We start from the raw sequence: 21,018 nt of genomic DNA, 5'->3' as shown, positions 1-21,018 counted from the left end.
GTAATTGAAAGACTTCAAAAGCACCCTATGTGGACCACCTATGGTACAGTTTATCTCTCATAATGGAAACTACATCTTCAGAGGAAGGTCCACCCTTTTCCTGTTCGGCAAACTGAACAGAAAAAAGTAAACTACAGGATGAATCACATCTCAAAGTTTAACACCCCCAAGAGACCCTGCATGATTTTTAGTGAATTTAATGGAATATTTGGTGAATATGATTTGATATGGGACAACATAAACGTTAAGATGTGGAGTAGGGAGTTAGAAATGTGATCAAACTAATAATCCAAAGTGGGTAAAATGATGATAATAGTTATACTTTTAACTGCCTCTCATTTTGTTAGATCGCCCTCCCCCCTAAGAGAGACCAAATCACATTCCTGATTACAGGTGTAAGAACATGTAAGAACATGATTTGAGAAGAAAAAGGTGACTGCTGGTGAAGTACATAGCCCATTCTGAGTGAGTGACAAGCCCGACAGCGCGGCCGCCCACTCACGGACAAACTGGGTAAATCTTAATTGTGTAATGTTCATTGACGAGTCAGCACAATGCTGCTGAGACCGCGGAGGCGCACCGAGCAAAGCAGAACGATGAAATGCTCCCATCGAGGAGAACACAGATGGACAGCTTAGTTCAGCCGCTCGTCGCCCAGTACCTCGCCATGGGATGCCAATCAAAAGAAAACAGCCAAAATGAAAGTGTAGCGACTGACGAAAAGGGAAAGGACGATGCGTAAGTAACAATTTCTTCATGTTTTTTTACTGGGGAGTTTCTGCTTTGGTTATAGGAAACACGCGCATACACGGGCTGCTGAACAGTAACTTGGATGTTTCAGCTGTCAGAGTTGTGTTATTTTGTATTTAGCAGAAATTATACAGGTGTTTGTCTGAATTCGTGCCAAAACGGTAAAAGTGAACTGGTGCTATTTTACGCACAACAAAATAAGCTACGTAACCTAATTTGTCGTTAGTTTCTAACCTGCTACACTTAACTGCATATGTTTAAAACAAACTGTTTACTGGTCACTCAACAGAATAAACTGGATGTCCGCAATCATCCGCTATTTCCTTAAATTAAAGGAAGGAAATGAGAACAATGAATACTACAATCCAAGGGGGGTTTCTTAAATTCAAACAATAGCGCTACTTTTTTTAATGACTATTTAACAAATACATTGACATGTGTAAAAATGTAATATGTTGTCTTGAGAAAATGGCCTGAAACGCAAAAGAAAGCATAAAAGATACATCATTATACACAAACTGAGAATAACACACTTTCATTAAGAACAAGCCCTCCTGTCAGTCCCTCCTCCCCCTCACTCTTCTTGTGTTGGTGTTTTCTTAAGGAGGGTGACTCCAGGATGCAGCTCCAGGTCTAGAGTTTCTCCACCAGGCCGTCCTCACAGGTTCCACAAACCCAGTTCAGCCCAGACCATCCCTGGTAAATCCATGATGTCCCTGGGACCCCTCACCAAGGGGGCAAGCTGGGAGGAGCTCATCCAGGCCTGTTTACAGGTCTTCGGTAAGTCCACGCTGACCTGCCTTGGCACCACAGTTCAGTTTGAAAAGGTGAAATACTGAAGTACACAGTAGGAGCACAGATATGTTTGTACTGATGCTGCCTGTTGAAATCTTGGAATGTTATGGATGTGAATTGATTTTTTAAAATAGACTTTTGCTACTAATCTGTCTGGGAAACAATAAGATTATAAAAGGAAAAGCCAAACCTTAGTTTATATAAGATCATATAATTCTGTTGTAATTTCTCAGAAGTCTCTGGTTTTTCCCCTTTTCTTGGTATTTTCCTGCAAATCTCTGGCTAGTTTGCACAGGCCTCTTAAAAAATGGATTTTGCATTTGAAAGTAAAATGGATAGTCTTAATGCAGTAGCTGCTTTGGTTTTCGTTTAATGTTTAATGTATTTTGTGATTTAAAGATGAAATCGATTCCATTAATGCTTGCCACTCTGGTTTTGTAATTTTGCTTCATATGATTTAAAAATGTGGAGGATTTCTTTGAGGATTGCTTATTTTATAATTGTTTCCACAATCATATGGTGCACCAAATATGTCAATCAATGCAATAATATTTCACTGCATGCAAGCTGTAATAATTTTGTCATATTGTGGAGGGTGTTTTTTAAGAAGAAAAAAAAGAACAGCAGTGATCAAGTAGGCTGTAGCTGTATCAATCAAGCAAAGATCATTGGCTTCATCAAGTTGTCTGGAGTGCTCTCAGAGTTATGGTGATTGCGTCTCTGAAGAGAGAAGCTTTCAAATTGCAGTTGCCTGGTTACACAAATGGAGCAATGGAGAGGTGTTACAATGGGCTGCACATAAAATGACATCCCATAACTACATTTATCAGTAGAGAGCTAGAAATGACAGCCTGCTGCTCATTTCAGATGCACGAGTCATTGTGATAAAATGAGGGGAATAGAATTCACCAGAAGAAGAGCTAAAAATGTGTATAATGCAGGCAATATCATACAATGCTCTGAACACTTGGTTTAAAAAAGTAATTTTAGTGTCACTATGCAAAATATGAGATCAGTGTCCACATGCTCCAGGTGACTGTCAGATTTTCCTTGAATGGCTTGTCCTGATAAAAAGGAGCACACTCTAGCTCCTCCTGGCCCACATCACAGGCGAACCCCTAAGGTCCACAAGTCCTGCCACCTTTTCAAATGTGACAGTGCACGTAAGAGCTATTTGAAGGATTACCTGATGGCAGCTTCAAGCATGGCTGCACTGAAAGGTCAGCTCCCCGAACAGTGGTCCTTAGATGCTGACCAGCCTTTGAAATGCAGAGCACTATGAGGTGTGGATCAATTGCTGTTGACGTCATCCCTCTCCCTAGACCACACTGCACTGGGCTGCTCGGCACTGTTGCAATGTGCTCAGTGTCAACTGTAATTATGTGATTACATTTAAAACAAAAAGTAGGCCTATGTAAGTTGTAGCATTGCGCTTCTAAATATAAATACTTCTTTATAGTGAAAAGTTTTTCTATTGACCAAATAGAAAACACTCTGCCTCTAAAGCAGCTGTTTACCCACATCTCTGCAGACTCAAGTACACCTTCAACACCTGCCATGTCCAGATGTGTTCATTTGAATGGATTTTAGACCATTGTTTAACAATTAAAGATATTAGAATTTGATACAACTACTAGGCTACATGGAATGGCAGCTAAAAGCCAGAAGATTCAATAAGTTTATCCAACTCTTGAAGCTAACTATGTCAACCATTTATCCATTCCTTTTAGCTATTTAAACAATGTAAATATTACTGTAAGTTAACTGTTTCAACAGTTTATTCATTGCTTTTAGCTAACAGTTTCAACTGTTAATCGATTACTTTCATCAACTGTTTATTACATTTAGCTAACGGTTTCAGCTGTTTATGTTTTTAGCTAACTATTTAAACAGTTTATTCATTACTTTTATCAACAGTTACAACAGTATATTACTTATAGCTAACAGTTTCAACTGTTTATCCATTCATTTTTGCTAACATTTGATTTGATTGCTACTCTTAACTAGCTGTTTAAATTATTATCCATTATGTTTAGCTATCTATTTGAACCATTTCCATTATATGGTCTATATACATTATATTTAATTAGCTTATATATTACTTTTAGCATTTTCAACATCTCTGCTCACTTGCTAGTAGTTTCCTCGCAGCCTGTGTATTGTGTGCTACAGCTGATTCGACATGTGGACATATATATATTTTTTAAATCAAATTTAAATTTAAATTTAAAATTAGTTGAGCTACAATTTTCCCATGTATCCCTAACTGCAGAAGTATCCCTGATGTGGCACTACTGCTTTAAAATGTGGATGCAAACAGTGTTAATCATAAAATTTCAGTGAGTCCTGAGTTATTATAGAGAAGTTTGTTTTGAGTACAGAGCGATAACCATCATCCTGTATCTGACTTGGATTCCTCTTAAACAAAGGAACCATCCAGTCTGATGGCCTCTGTCAAAACAAGGAAAAGCGAAACGCACGCTTGGAGCAACTGATGAATGTCTGAGATAACCTCTGATATAGGCCAGGCGCTGCGTGCCCGCGGCAGTGTTTATCATCATCCAGTATTGTAGAGTACCAGTGTAGCAGTACACGGCTTTCCTAATTTTCCAGTCAGTAACAGACAGTCCAGAGGGGATTTCCTTCTGCAATTAACCCGCCACAGGGAGGGTTAGTGGTTGGAAAGTTGTGAAAAAAAGGATTGAGCAATTGTTTACCTGATGGAGTCATGACTTCCTGTCGTGCATTTGCCATAGGTCTCACTTTGGCTTACTTAACAAGCTAATAACTGGATTTAGAAGATAAAATGAGTAATGCTTTGTATAAATGTGTTGTAACTACACAGAAGCTTTGATACTTTAGCAGCTGTGTTATTTTGAATATACCACATATTGTTTCACTTGTCTCTTTTACTCTCTCATTGACTTGACTGATGAGATCATTGACATTCGCTGGGTTTAGCTGGTAGTGGCTGTGTGTTTCAAACAGAAACACACCCCATGCAGGATATGAGGGCTGGATTAGTCAGCTGCAGCTGGAGCGGGCAATTGCTTACAGATAACAAAGATTAGAAAGCATGTTGCCATGGCATCTGAGGTATTTCCAAGGTGATATGGTTTAAAAGTGGGTCCACAGATGCCTGATGTCCTTCATGGTGTTAAGAAACCTTGAAGGCAAATTCAGACTTCAGAATTCATACGTGCTCTTCTTCAGTGTGAATTGAACAATGTGTGAACACTCAGTCTCCTCAAGCGCAGTCTCCTCAGTGTTCATTCTCTACAGATTGTCTGTGGCCTTGGAAGGAAGAGGTAAAGAGCCTACATATTCCCATGGCATATAAATAATAGTCTCAAACACGCAATCAGACTCCCTTCCTCTTTATGTCACCCACTCCTTCACTTCATCCAGCAGTGGTATTAGTTTTACAGAAGAGGAAAATTATTTTACTTAATTTAAGTGGGCAGAAAAATACATTTTCTGCAATTACAGGTCAGCACTGGCATTGTGACATTATGTAATATTTTATGTACTGTAGTTCTTTTTTCTAAAGTAAACTGTGTGGGTCTAAAGATGTCAGTTGTATTAGTAGGAAAGGTGGTCTGGTCACAAAGAGAGGAAGCGATATATATGCAAGGAAAAAGGAAGTGAATAAGGTAGTGAGACAAGCAAGCCGCAGAGGTTCACACACTCAGAGGAAAAGGCAGATCTGTAGAGATGGGGTCTGTGGATAATATTACTATTACTTGAGTGTATACATAAGTTGGTGTTTGACCTTGTCAACTTACTCCTCTGTCTATTGATTGGAAATATCTATATTATGGTTTGCACAGACAGCACTGAGGTTTTTAAACAACTATGTCGTTCTTTACTCTTCTTGTTTTCCTCAGTATACTGTAAACGAAGCACTATGTACATAAACATTAGAGTGTTTGTAAAGAACAGTCTGTCCATCGCAGTAAATCAATCCCTTTCTCGATCTATCTGTTCTGGTCCAAATTAAGACCAATTAGCCTCCAGTTCACTGATACCAAGAATAGACTTTACAGTGAAGGAGACATCTTGTGTCCAGCATTTAAACTTCTATATTTGCATATTTATAGATGATGTCATTTTTAATTAGAGAGAAGTTTATGCCATTTTATTTTAATATGGTAATTATACTTTTTTGTGGAAAAATCATTATAGTTCCAAAAAGAGTATTTGATGTCTTCACACATGTCTGGAGGGGATCTTTAAACATACTCGTTTAAAAAAATATATACAAAAAAATACAAAATATTGAATGTCTGGTATGATAAAACCACATATACAGATATTTTAACTTTATCTTCTTTTTCTATCTTGGTATGAATTTGTCAGTGACACTTAATATTTTCCTTTTCATGTAAGTGTACCCCTTTGTCCTTGTATAAAATACAAAAAACAAAACACCTACAAGGGAAACCACATGTCACTGCAAGTATTATTTTAAGGGCATGACATGTCTTGTAATAAGCAATGTCTCTCCACTTTATAGCGATGATGGTACACTCAACATGTCTGTCCATTTTTTTTTCTTGCAGACTCAGATGGTTGTGTATGTGGGAACAGCCATTTGTTGAACATCACCCTGACCATGCACCGTCTCCTCGTCTCCTCCAGTGATCTGCTGGATAGACTGATCACTCTATATCCTTCAATAGTCCAGCATAAAGATCTAATACAGCCCAATGATTCAACAATGCATTGGATACTTGGTGTTTACAGTTGGCCAGTGCATTGTAACATGGATTCAGATCACTGGATCTGCTGTATGCTACTTTTGTTTGGTTGTCAACAGCAACGGGCAATCAAGCTGATACTTGGCTTACATGCAGCCTGTAGCTGTCCATGTAAAATGTGATAGGCAAGTGGCAGTTCGTGTTTACTAATGCTGTCAGTTGCTGTAGATCTTTTACATCTACATCTACATCTCGGCCATTTTTAGCTGTATATTTTTTTTTTCTCTGGACCCGGTGTATCATAACAGGGAGTCTATTACCATTGTGTATCGGGTCTCTTTCCAAATGTTTTATTCCATCTCTTTCATTTTCCCCCCAAAAAAGCATGTATTTTTCTGGTGTCTTGTGACTTGACTGGAGGGCCTGTAATCTAGGCTTCCATTCAGGAAACAGCAGTGGCGTCATGAAGCCTCTCAGAGGAGCTCACTGGCCTGGTGAGCAGCCTTGGGGCTTCAGGTGTTAATTACCTCTGCCTCATTCACATACAAGTCCTCTTCAACTATATATAAACACAGACCCTCTATTGCTTAAAGAGGCCCCTGCTCACACAAACCCACGTCAGAGTTCACACAACGCCGAATGCCCCTCTGCTATTTTTATCTCTCTCATTCTGAGCCTAAGACCCAATAGGATACATCACATAAATTCAATGTGTCGGTAAGGATCAGGGGAAGAGACGGGGGCCATTAACAGCCTTCATCACAGTCTGGCTTTAGGATTGCGTGGGCACCTCTTCTGCTCCCATGACGCAATTAGCCTTTTTTATCTGCATCATTTAAAGTGATTTCTGCCCATGGACAGCCATAGTGTCAGTCTGTTTATAAAATCTGCTACATATAACAAGGAAATGCTTTTGGATGTACTGTATTCACAGGCCAGTGATTTGTGGTCAACGTGCAAACCATAGTAATAATAAATAAATATGAATCTTTTGGTCTTATAACACTGATTAAATTAAACAGTTGTTCTGCAGTATATTTGTTATTCACTTACTTCTGTACACCAGAATGATTCATTCAGTGATACTCATCATAGTTTTGCTTCATGCACCCGCCTCCTCCCACATTACCAAATGTCACTTCTGTTTGCCTTTTAGTTTAGTTGCTGGAGGCTTTTTATTTATGAGTGTACGAAAGAAACTCTGCGGTCAAATCAACCATATGTTCATTTTTCTTTTTTTTTTACTTAAAACATACCTCTCCTAGATAATATTGTAGATCAGCACATTTACTGACAATTTGTTGCCACCAAAACCAAATTGCAATCAGTTCCTTAACTAAAGTGCTTACATTTAAAACAGCAATGGACAACGAGCAGCCAACAGAGTGCCAGAGGATATGCTACCTCATCAAGTCAGTTCAACACATTGCATATCGTTTTAGAGTCTCACTTCAGTTGTATGTTTTGCATCATTGATGTGGTCTCATCTCTGATTTCCAGGCATTGGATCCAGGAATTCTGGATGATGTTCCGGTTGCACCACAGCTTGTCAGACAGCCTGGAGGAGTTCCGGGAGCTGATCAGAGAGCAGGGACAGGAGCATCTCTGCTCTCTGCTAGAGACCAAATGGATGTAAGTGTTAATCTCTGACCAGCTGTCAACTGAGACATTAGGCCTACACACGACTTTCAGTTCAGTCATGGAAACTACTCAGTAGTCATGATCAAGAATACATAACTTTGAAATACATAACTTTAAAGCAGTAGTAATTTACTACTACTATATCACTCGTAACATTTTACATTGCTGATAGTGAATGTGGTCATATTATACTTTAGAAATGAGCGGGACTGGTCGTGGAAAGCCAGCCAGAAGATCAAAGCTAAAACCAGTAAAAAGAGGAAAGTCTCTCTTCTTTTTGACCACCTGGAGCCCATCGAGTTGGCTGAGCATCTCACCTTCTTGGAGTTTAAATCCTTTTGCAGGATAACAGTGAGTACACATAGTCATGTCAATATAAAAGAAGGTTTAAATCTTTTGCACAATGATGATTTGTTTATTTGACAAGCTTCCTCATGAACTTTGAAGAACTATTAGGTTATTTCCTCCCCAAGGGAAATACCTCGCAGTTTCCATGCATCTATTTACGCTACTCTCTCTGCTTTCACCACCAGTTTGCAGACTATCAAAATTACATTCGCAGCTGCTGCATGAAGGACATCCCTGTTATGGAGCGTTCCATCGCCCTGTGTAATGGTATCTCCCAGTGGGTTCAGTTGATGGTGCTGAGCAGACCCACAGCTCAGCTGAGAGCTGAAGTTTTTACCAAGTTTATCCACGTGGCAAAGGTAGTGGTTTAAATAACCTCTTGCTTCTATCTTTAACCTTAACCTTTCAGTTCAATGATAAGCTTAAAAAAAAGAAGAAAAAGGAACCATATTTAGCACATTTCCTCTTTCCTTGCATGTACGTGCTATTGTTCACACACCTTATTCAACTAATGACATTCTATTGTCACACTCTGAACAACACTATAGATGCTGCATAATTGTCAGTTGCATAATGCATATTCACAGAGAGCAGGTTGGGATTCTCAAGAGCTCCGCTGCAGGCTTTTAGCACATTAAAAGATTTTACCAATAGAAAAAATATTAACTGAATGAAGCTAATGGAGGTATCAAGTTGAACACACTTATATTTTGAGGAGTTTGTGGAAGTGGAAAAGAGAGAAATGACTCGTGAGTGCAGTTGCTGATAAGACTTTGCTTGTTAAACCAAACCATTGTGAAGCTGCATGCAGCCTGCTGGGAAGTGATGTGCCGGCTTCAGGGAGCCGTTAGGCGGGCTTTTACTCTAGAGGACCTCTTGCACTGTAACACAAATGCACCAGTCTGCTGCTGCTCACTGCTGTCAACCTCAAAACCCATGGGTGTGGAAACGAATTTCACACCATAATGCTCCAGTAACAGATTGAATTACAAAACTGAAAAGAGAGGGAAAGGCACTTCCAAAAAAGAGTGACATATCAGCTGTAAGAAAAAGCCAACAATATAAGTGGCTTATGTAACTGCAGTGTTGTGGATTATATAACCAGGGTTACCTGAAACAAGTTTAATTGTGTGTGTTTATATGTGTGTGTGTGTGTGTGTGTGTGGATGTACTGATACGTGTGCTTTTTGTGTGCATCCACCAGAGTCTACATCTTATGCACAACTACAACACGCTAATGGCTGTGGTGGGAGGCCTTTGTCACAGCTCCATCTCTAGACTGAAGGATACCACCTCACATGTGCCCAGTGAGGTCACCAAGGTAACAGACAACCAGCGCCATAATGTGCTGATTTTAGAGCCAGAGCTAAAGATGTTATCACATGAATTATTACAGGAAAGAACAAAATATTTTATTTCTATGAAAACTAAGTGAAAGCTGTCCTTCTGATTCCTCAGGTACTGAATGAGATGACAGACCTGCTGTCCTCCTGCAGAAACTATGACAACTATAGACAAGCTTACAACAGGTGTACAGGTTTTAAAATCCCTATCCTTGGCGTCCACCTAAAAGACCTGATTTCAGTCAATGAGGCCATGTCAGACTATGTGGAGGACAACAAAGTGAATGTCCAGAAGCTCCAGTCACTCTACAGCCACATTAATGAGCTGATCCAGCTCCAGCAGATCCCACCCAGGCTGGATGCTAACAAGGACTTGGTCCATCTGCTGACGGTAGTGCACCTTTCAGTGCAACTCTTTATGTCGACACCTTTTCAATTGTCATGTAGCCTCGTGTGATTCATTGAGATTGTTTTGAACACAAGCACAGATGCAAATGAGCATGTTACAGCATGTGGATTGTCTGCGCTTGTGTGGGTGTGATGAGAGTCTATGATCTATGAGTGTGTGGGTGATGAACTGAGTGTGAATGAGAGTGAGTTCAGATTGCTGTATTGTTGCGTTATCTGTGTATGGTGTTTGTACTTGAACGACAGAATGCCCATGAAGAGAAAATAGTTACCCTGTGACCTCATTTTTCCCTCATCAGGAACATGTTTCAAGGAGATGTTTAGGGATACAGAGAGCTCTTTCTCTTCTTGTTTCCCTCCCATGTACCAATACTGTTCTCTTTTTCCTTACAGCTGTCATTGGACCTTTACTACACTGAGGATGAGATCTATGAACTGTCTTACACTCGGGAACCCAAGAACTGTAAAGCTCCTGTGAGTGATATAAGCAGACACAAGTTAACACCTGTTTACCCTTTTGTATGCAAGCAATAGTTTGACATAAAGGGAACTATGCTTATTTTTCAAGTTAGGTGAGAAGAGTGATACCACTCGCATGTCTTTATGCTAAATATGAAACTTCAGCCTGCAGCCAGTTAGCTTAGATTAGCAAAAAGACTGGAAACAGGGGGGATGTTAATAATCATTTTAATGTTATTTGACCCCTCAGTAGCATCTGAAGAGACATTTGTGCATGGGTTTTGTGTGCTATATAATATTTTACATGTTTATCTGCCTGTGCAGGCTTGTTTTTTTGAATGTGTAATTCATTTTATATCAGCCAGCCACGCCCTCTAGACCTCCAGTGGTTGTGGACTGGGCACCAGGAGTGGCTCCTAAACCTGACCCCCGAACCATCAGCAAACATGTGCAGAGAATGGTGGATGTAAGTGCTTCCTATTTAAGTGTATCCTCTGCATAGCTACTCAGTAATGCTGTTATATAACCATAATCATTTGTTTGAACTATTCTTCAGGATGCTGCCATTCTGACAGCCTGCTCAGGCAACTATTGTTCACTAATAGTCAAACAACAATGGGGTTTGTCTCTTGTTTCCCACAGTCCGTGTTTAAAAACTACGATCACGACGAGAACGGCTTCATTTCTCAAGAGGACTTTGAGAAAATTGCTGCTAGCTTTCCTTTTTCCTTCTGTGTCATGGACAAAGAGAAGTGAGTGTTTGACAGGTCACAGGCCGAGTTCATTTGTGACTTCAGAGGACAGGAAGTAAAAGTGGTATATGTAGTGACAAGCGTAGGAACAGGAAACATAAAATAGCTGCACTACTAACCATAAGCACACCACAAAATATTCACACTTTTATTTCTCATGCACGTCCAGTGATGCATAAAGCTCACAGACCATAGAAAAGCATGTGATCCTTCAATCAGGCCTAAACATGTAAACCACAATTGATGTTTCCAAATTTTTTACATTATACTCTTGGGAAGTGTATTTAACATATTGGGCAGTTAAGTGGGTGCAGTCAGAAATAAATCAGCCCTACTATACTAAACATAAAAATATCAAGTTCTGTAATAGCCTGTTGATTTTGCATGTTTTCTGTATCATTTACAGCTCTATTTTCTCTCTTAAATTATACTGTATATGTGCTTTGGTTATCCAGGGAAGGCCTTGTCAGCAGAGAGGAGATCACAGCCTATTTTATGCGGGCCAGTGTCATCTGCTCCAAACTGGGTCTGGGCTTTGTCCATAACTTCCAGGAGACCACATACATGAAACCCACCTTCTGTGACAACTGCTCAGGATTTGTACGTCATCACACAAACTGAAAGATGAGGGTGTATGATGAAATCTGGATACTGATTTATTACTGTCACTGTCTGTAAAATCTACAATAATCTTGCTTTTAGTTTTGCTTTCGCTTGTTGATATTCAGTTATGTGAACGTGAATGTTTTTCTCCATATTGTCTTTCACAGTTGTGGGGTGTCATCAAGCAAGGCTACAGGTGCAGAGGTAATTATTGCACTTTTTCTTGTGCAACTTTGGTAGGTCTATCTTGGGCCAAATGTCAGTCAGCATTATGCATAGCTTATACAAACGAGATGGTACTGCATAGAGGTGCACACAGTGTCTTGTGGGGAGCAGGTAAAGAGAAGCTATCTTAAGAATGTGTAGTGTGGTTTTCAGTGTTGCATGTTGCGAGCTGAACCTTGCAGCATATGAAAAAAAACGACAGTTTCTGCAGTCAGAACCACAGTTTTTCCCCCTCCCCCGTCCTTCAAAAGATCTGAGAACTATTTGTTTGCTTGACAGTAAGCATGCAAAGGTCTGATAGTTGCACTTGCAGAACAGTTAGTGTTCAAAGAAAAGTCAGTTGTTGGAGTTAGACTAACTTGAGCTCCTGTTCTGACATGCTTTGCATTCTTTTGGCCTACTCAGACTGCGGGATGAACTGCCATAAGCTGTGCAAGGACCAGGTGGCATTTGAATGCAAGAAGAACATCAAAATGGCCACAGACAGTCCAACACCGAGCTCCACGCCTGTGACTACGGGCACTTCAGAGGGTGGGTTGGGTTGACAAAGGTTCATCACCACCACAAACATTCACACAGAAACAGACACACTCTCACACACTCAAATCTGTAATGATAAATATTCACTTCTAGCACTTAGATACACAGGTGTCTACACGTCAGTTTGTGAAATACAGGGGAGCTCAGGGGGTCTGTGACCCATTAATTGACAGCTTGGACCCCCTGAAAATCCCCAAATAATATTTTAGGTCTCAGCAAAGGGTCTGTTATTTTCTATTTATCTGCACAGTAAGGTTTATTTTTGTGTAACTATTGAAATCTTGGATAATTTTATAATAAAACAAAATATATAATAATAAGTATTATTATTAATAATGTATTTATCTCAAAGAAAACATTAAAAAAAGTCCTTAAACAGTCCAGAACAAACATAAGTAGACCAATGAACAAACGCAACCAAGCTTATTCTTGTATATCTATTTTGTTTTGGAAGCACTACCCCCCAAATGTCACAGTATTTCACACACTGTCACAAGTACACTTACAGCTATAAAGACAAGTGACATGAAAGATGAAGGTCATCAATAAGTCTGTATGGAATGTGCCATCTGGTGGCAGCATATGTTGCAGGCATGCTGTATATGGTATTTCCTGTAATCACTGCCTGCCACACTGTAAGAAAACTGTAAATGTCAGTATTTACAGGATTTCATTTTAGTTTGCAGTAGACACAAGAAAACAACTGCAGAGTGCAGGGCCTGCTGTCTGGGTGATTTCCCTCCAGTTGTCACCAGGAACTGTTTCACTTACAGTAATACTAAGGCTGCCCACCTGCCGTCAGAAAGCTACTGCAACTCTCGATTTTACTAAATATGGATTGACATATCATAAAAACATGGGGGCTTTATTTGCACAACACATCTCCAAATTATTTGACTGGTTTGTGTTTAAATACGCATTAACTTAGTCATTTTGTTTTGTGGTCATTTGTTGCTTAGATCTTGCGAGATTCTTCTCATTTGAGACACACTTGTGATGACAGGATACAAAAATAAATTTAACTGAAAAGTGGAAAGTTATGTACGTAATGACTCACAATCTGGATTTGCAGTTGGTCTCATTTGAATGATTTTTGTTCCCCTCTCTAGGTTCAGAGGAATGTCCTTTCACCTATGCCTCAGATGACAGCAAAGACTGGAGCCCAGACTCCCCAGTCATCTCACATTTGAGGACACGGAAGGTCCACAGTGGCACGCAGACAGAGGGACCCCAATTATTTTCTACAGCCCCTGAGGCCTGTCGCCCTCAGCCTGCTTTGCTTGTCCCAACGTCTCCTGCTCTCTCTTCGTGTCCCAGCCCGGTGCCCCAGAGAAAGGTGCGACACTGTGTCAAGTGGGAAAACAGAGCTTCTGTTGTGCAAAAGCCCAAAGAGTCAGATGAAGAGAGCAAACCTGTCTATGAATCTCTGGAAGTGGTATGTTTTTTTTAATGTTTTTTTATTTTTTAAACCAAAGCAGATAATATTTTTACTTTTGCGCATGAATGCATCATATAAATCTTATGTGTCTCTCTCAGGACAACCAGAGGCTCTGTAAAGACAACGAGACACTACGTAGGAAGCTGAAGGAGACTGAGCGGGAGGTGGAAGTTTTAAGGACATTGCTGAAAAGGCATGCTTTCCACCGTGTGGAGGACTCCTCCTCCTCCTAGACACATTCATATGCTGGAGCTGCCCCGTATGGCATGTGTATAAATCTGGATCCAACTTATTGCTCATGAACAGTGCAAATATTTTATCAGGTTAATGACACCCAGACATTTTGGCATTACTAAGGCGGGATAAAATTCACCTAGCCAGTCAAGGTGTTGTAATTATAGTTACAACACACTAGCCAATCAGTGTGTCACCAATAATGAAGTGAGGGTCCTTTTTGAGGTGAGTATGGATTTATTTGAAGTAAAACAGCAGCAGTGAATTCTTTTGTCTGTTATTAATACAGTAGAAATAGATTTTTACAACATGATTTTTAAAAGGAATGACAATCGAAATTATTTCATATTGTGAAATGCTAAGAAAGTCAATTTAGAGTTGGAGTGTTACATCTTAAAAAGTATATGTTTATATACACACACACACACACACGTATATATGTGTGTGTGTGTGTGTGTGTGTGTGTGTGTGTATATATATGTATATATATGTATATGTAGCATATATATAACATATATGAGCATTACTCAATTTACTGAACCATTAAGAGTAGATGCAATCTAATTCAAGTTTTCTGTGTTAAAGTTATACAAAAACAAGGATGATTGAATGAAGGGGTTCAGTATTTTAAGTAGAGAAGAAGAGCAGAATGTGCTTGATCAGCCCTTGGTCAATAATGAGGTTAGATATTTATGTTACACATAAAATGGAAATCAGAGGCTGCAGTATTCAGCAAAATAGTTTTTGTGGAGTATATGACAGGTCAATTAAGATTAGTAGTAATGCTAAGATTTATCTGATAACTGCAGCAGACAGATGACTTCTCTGCAGACAGGATGGCCTCAGATTTACAGACCTATTGTTGCTCTGTATCAATGTCTCCATTCATATCGATGCATAAAATGTTTTGAGTGCTTTCTGTTAATATTTATTGTCTGAAACACTACACAGTTCATACAAAGAGTGATATAATTGCATTTTGTATACTGGTACTTTCAATTAATTATTTATGCTTGTTATTTTTATGGTGCATTCATGTCTTTTGTATTGTTATGTAGTCCACTGTAGCAGTGTTGTACTGTGAATGGGAGTCATGATTGCATGTATTTGTAATATGTGTGATGTGCTGTAAATACAGAGTATCCATGGTGCCATCATACAGCAGTGCCATCATAGTTATTTCAAGGTTCATCCTTTCTCACAGTATTGTTCTCTTATTGTGATAATAAATTCTGAACATTCTGTATAAAACCTGTGTTACACTTTTTGACCGCTAGGGGTCAGTAAAGCCTCATAATATTACTTCAGCTTTTTGCGAATGATCCACAATTTTAAGGCTCACATAGACCTCTATAAATGTTACACCCTAATTAGGTATCTGTGTGTTAAACTCAAGCAATTTCTGTCAAATCAGAAGGCAAAAACATAACAATTAGATTATTTTGATATAATTGGCTGTGGTTAATGAATCAACATTGAGATGTGTTTTAACTTTTAACAACTTTTAACATTTCAAAAATATCTTGGACGATTAGGAAAGAAGAATTTCATGAGAAAAAAATGAAAATCTCCTCAAGACATGTTTTAAAGATAAATAAAGATGCTCTGCTTGGACCCATAACTTGTCTCCGTGTTTGGATTTTCTACAAAATAGTTCAGTAAACTATTACTGAAAATTCATAAAATGATGCCTACATCTTCTTACTCATTAAAAATCAAGAAGTTATGAATATGCTAATATTTTTTGCATTTCGAATGTTTGACTGCTGGACACAAAATGTTTACTACTTCACTAAAAAGTCAATGTAGTGTATGTAGCTGTGTTGTCTCACATCTTGCTTGTAGGTACATGTCTTAGATTCAGATTTTCAGTGAGCACAGAGAAGCTTTCCCCCATCAGAAGATATATTTAAAAAGACACCCTGCACATACATCATTCTGCACAATGAGACTGAAACATTGAAATGAAAAAATAATAAGGAGTGGAGAGGACTTAAACAGATAAAATTGTATATCTACAGCTGTCTACATAGTTTTGGAAATATCTAAAAAATAAAAAAAAATAAAAAAAGATGGGTGATGGATTCATCAGACAAGACAGGCTGTGTGTCACACTGGAGACTGTGCCAATCTGTCCTGTCCCAGGGGCTTTGCTGCTGGTAATGAGTCCAGCTCCACAGTTAATGTTGGCCTGTAGATAATGAGAGGGCAACTGTCTGCTGTAGCAGAAGCAAAGATTCAAACCAAGTCCGTAATCCTTCTGCTTTCTTCAAACAATACTGCAGCAGGTGATTCTTACACTGGTGCTGTGATTCAGTACATACATTTCTATAGTGGTAATTAATATACAGATAAAGAAAACCATTTGGCCATTTTGATTTCTTGCCGCTGTAATGACTTGTTGCCATACATTGGTTGGGCAGGGAGCAGAGACCCAGTGTAAAAGGATAGTCTCTGAGGCATGGCAGCAACCCCCAAGCTGAGCATTGGTGACAGCTAATTTACCTCTATTTGAATGTGACACCCAGCTGCAGGGAGAGTAACACCCCAAGTCTACCAGGCTCCATGCACACTAATGCAGAATAATTTCCAATATCATGGCTGGCTGAGAGAAAGTGACAGAGGGAACACATGTTAAACTTGAGGGACGATGCACCTGAAAGAGCTGCTGTTTCCATCAAGGCTGTAATACAAGCTTGAGAGAATAAATGTAGTCATCATAAAGATAAATAAATCAGTTCAAAAATCCATTTACAAACCCAACAGAGAATGTAAACATGATTAATTGTGAAGCATTTAAGCCTGAAGGAGATTGCAAGATACAAGTTCGCTAACAGATACGGTGCGTTACACGACTCTTCATACATTGAGAGCAAAATACGATACTTCAAAAGTCAGCCTATTTACAGCAGGCAGACAGAGATGATTTATCACCCAGACATCAGTGTAGTTAGGGGAATTGGGGCATTGTGAGATACCCATAAGTTAACTCAATCTGTTAAGTCCACTGAACACACTCCGAAACTAATTAGGGGAAAGATGTGGAACATCCCATTATGTCCCCCTGATAGCAGAAAACCCAATGAGAACACAACACATTTCACACACAGGCGATGCTCATTTCAAACACGAAAGAGAGCCACCACAATGCCTGTAGGATACGGCAAAGCCACTGTCGAACACAACTCCACTGATCCCCTTGATTATTAAACTGAGTTCATTAAGTTCTAATGATGGCCAAAGGACCCAAGTGAAAGGGAAGAGCAGAAAGAGAATGTTGGAAACTGTAGGGAGAGAGTGTTGAGGATTAAAGAAGAGAGAAAGATGTGCGTTTTGCAAAAAGAATTCTGGAGGTGGCTTGAAAATTGTGTGAAGCCATGGTGAAAATTTTAATTAACCTTGATGAAAGCGGAGGAGTATAACAAGAGATGGGCTTCACAGGAGTTTGCCAGGAGGAACATCATTGCTCAGCTGTGTCCCTTTTTGGCCTTTAACATAATGTAGTTTTAGCTTCATAACAAGAGTAAATTCACATATCAGTTCCCAGTAAATGCAGAAGAGAGAGAGACAGAAGTGAAGCCTGAGGCTGATAAAAGGGTAATGAATTTATGGGAAACGTAGTAGGCTGTGAAAGTACTGATACAGAGACATGAGTCTACATTCCTGCCTCTGAATTCCACAAAATTAAGCTGCAAATGCACATAAAGTATCTATGGGTCCAGATATTTATATCCTGAAAATACCCAATGGAGTGTTTTCATACAATAGTATTTCTCTTGCAGGCATCCCAGACAATGCAACTTCTTCTCTAGTAATGACTCCCTGCTGGGTTTAGCACAGGCTCATAATTTGGCTGGATCCAAAAAATACAAAAAACCAAACCAAAACATACTTAACGACACTCGCAGGATGATGCATTTAAAAAGCCAGAAACACATTCTGTGTTTTTCTTGGGTTTTTTTTTCATCCTGTTATAGTTACACTGTGTTTCTGTGACCTTTTTAGTCATTGCATCAATAATAACGCCTAATGAGAGAGAAAACAGGATGCAGCTTGCAGTTACATGTTGTTCAGGTAATATGAGATTTATGTAAATACACGATTCACCAGTGCAGCTTTGAGAATGGTTTGTGATGGATTTTCATGACTTCTTATTGCTCCTTTGGGGGAAAGTGATGAAAATAAATAATGAACAGAATGCAAATTCTATAGGTTGCAACTGCGCTGAGATAACAGCTGCTCTTTGGATCACATGTGAGTTGAATTAAAGATTGTTACAATATCTGATTGTCGTTTGATGTTTTATGTGGTATATATAGCCAGGAAGTTGTACAGTATGAATCTGCCAAATTACATCATGACGTTTGATGTAAAGTACTCATCCATGCCAAGAACTGAGAGCAACGGTATCTAACAGAACTGCAAAGACAGACGGCTTAAGAGGAAAATGCACTGATGAAAAAATGGAAGAAAGCTTGTGGAAAAAAGAAGGAAAAAATGAGGAGCTGAGAGAAGATCATATGCTGCACTGCTGGAGCAGACAGAGCACTATTGACAATCTGCAGAAGCCTCTGAAACAACACATTGCCAAGATCAAGGAAAATGAAGCAACGTAAAGGAACAGATATATAGTCAGGACGGGAAGAAACAGTAGGATAAGAGTGAGTTTCCCCTACTGAGAATTGCTTATGAAGGTGCGCAAAACAGAGCAAACCAAGCGCTCGTCTGAGCTGGTCTCTATCTGAACCCTCTGAACTCCTTCTGTTTCTACCCAGCAGTGGGACACATTTGGACTCCTCAAACTGCCTAATAGGAACCACAGTCTGCTGCACGAAAATAGAGCATGTGGTACTCATCACTGAATCAATTGCCATGGTGATATGTTGATGTGCTAGACAGCTTGTTTATTTATTCTTGTGAGTCTAATTTGGATCAAATATCATCTGGAAAAGAGACAGTATTCTAATATTACTGCATTATCCCTTGTGTTTTCTTGATATTGGCTTTACATTCCCTTTGCTACAAACAGGGCTGGCTCATTTCAATAGGGTGATAAAAGATAGAAAAGAAAAAGAATTGTTGTCACACCAAATGAGAAAATATTTATATGTAATGTGGTTATGCATACGGCTGGATTAACCCTCTATGGGCCCCCCGAGGGCAAAAGTTTGTTGTTAAACCCCAATGGACCCCCACTGTACATGGTGGTACTCTAGAGCTGAAGTGATAAGATGATCAATCAATTAGTCAATTAGCAGAAAATTAATTGGAACCTTTGTCCTTGATAATCCACTTGTACTCAGTTGGACATACAGAGAATTTTGGTTAGACAGTGATTGTATTAGGAAGGGTGGGGGGGTATTTTGTATGGTTGGTTAAATAACTTTATTTGAACTACAAATTACAGGGCCACTGTATGAATGTTTACCCTGCTGTGAATGTTTGTTTACTTTTTTGTGAAAAAGCAATAAACACATGTTGTTGTTTTTTAAAAAGAAAATTAATTGGAAGCAATTTGATAATTGATTAATCATCCAGGTCATTTTAATACAAAAATGGCCAAAATTCACTGATACATATCAAATGTGAATATTTGATTGTTTCCCCAGTTTTCAATGAAAGTAAACTCAACATTTTTGAGCTTTTGAGTGCTGGCCAGATAAGACCATCATCTGTTAACTTCAGGGAATAATAATCAGCATTTTTCACATTTTTCTGACCTTTTAATGAAAGATAATCAATCAATTAAGAAAATAATTGTGAGATGTATTGATAATGAAAATGATTGGTTGTGGTCTTCTATTATTCAATGATGGAGTAATACTATACCTTGCCATCCATTTTCTGTGTGCAGTTTGATAAAAGAAACAATAACAAATTAATGTTACATGAACTAAAACAATTAAAGTCTAGTTTAAGAACTGATGATTTTTTTAATTTTTTAAGATTTTTTATTTTGATTCCCTTTTCAGGACCAGGTCTACAAGATGGAGGATAAAGGACATGACATAGCTGACATTTTAAACATCAACACATTAATGATTAATCTAATTAATAAATTAAATATGTAGACTCAAATGATATGGATTAAATCTGAGCTTTGGGGGCCGCTGGTGGTATGGGGCCCGTGGGCAGTTGCCTGCTTTGCCCTATTGTTAATCCTTCCTTGTGCGATACATAAAAAATCCTTATGTTTGCTATAAAGTTATTCATAGACAAATAAATGTACAGTATGTTAAAGTAACAATGTGTTTGGGGTCAATTAGACTCCAGAGAGGTCTGACTGAACAAACTTTTTCATGAGAGATCAAACACAAAACAATTTCATTAGAATTTGCTACATGTAGTACCAGATAACAACTACTATCAACACCATTAACATTACCCCAAGAAACCCCAAACAGAATATACATGTTAAAAACCAGAAAACCAGTGGAGACTTTCTTAATGAAAAAACTAAAAACTATTAGAAATGCTAAAAAGTATAATGCAGGATGTAATATAATTACTGATACATGATGCACTCTGAGAGAAAAAAAAAACACATACATGATGATGATTTGTCTTTGGTGGCTTTGCATTACTTTAAAATTATGTACAAGCTTGTAGATTTTCCATTTCACTTATCGCCAAGTCATACAAGGTACAATAAAACTGAGAACATTAACTTTAAATTAATTCCTCTACGCACATTCTTCTTGTACTGGCAAGATTTTATTATTTTCCTTGAGGCAAGACCTCTACAGTTGCTGCAGCTCATTTGCATACACCACCCTGTAGAC

General features: G+C 38.8%; 1 protein-coding gene across 1 annotated transcript; it reads left to right on the top strand.

Annotated features, from left to right (window-relative positions):
• Positions 1-569: 569 nt before the first annotated feature.
• Positions 570-14,642, top strand: LOC134000509 (RAS guanyl-releasing protein 1-like). Its single transcript, XM_062439853.1, has 17 exons — positions 570-738; positions 1,355-1,530; positions 6,108-6,213; positions 7,595-7,657; positions 7,746-7,877; positions 8,084-8,237; positions 8,420-8,593; positions 9,439-9,555; positions 9,693-9,968; positions 10,379-10,459; positions 10,806-10,910; positions 11,087-11,196; positions 11,652-11,796; positions 11,967-12,003; positions 12,430-12,555; positions 13,674-13,999; positions 14,101-14,642. The coding sequence occupies exons 1-17, from the start codon at positions 602-604 to the stop codon at positions 14,233-14,235; spliced, it is 2,400 nt and encodes a 799-aa protein (XP_062295837.1). The 5' UTR covers positions 570-601; the 3' UTR covers positions 14,236-14,642.
• The last annotated feature ends 6,376 nt before the right edge of the window (positions 14,643-21,018 follow it).

This window comes from Scomber scombrus, chromosome 19 (genome assembly GCF_963691925.1).
Source record: "Scomber scombrus chromosome 19, fScoSco1.1, whole genome shotgun sequence".
NCBI classification, from domain to species: Eukaryota; Metazoa; Chordata; class Actinopteri; order Scombriformes; family Scombridae; genus Scomber; species Scomber scombrus.
This window is presented reverse-complemented; position numbering and strand designations above follow the sequence as displayed.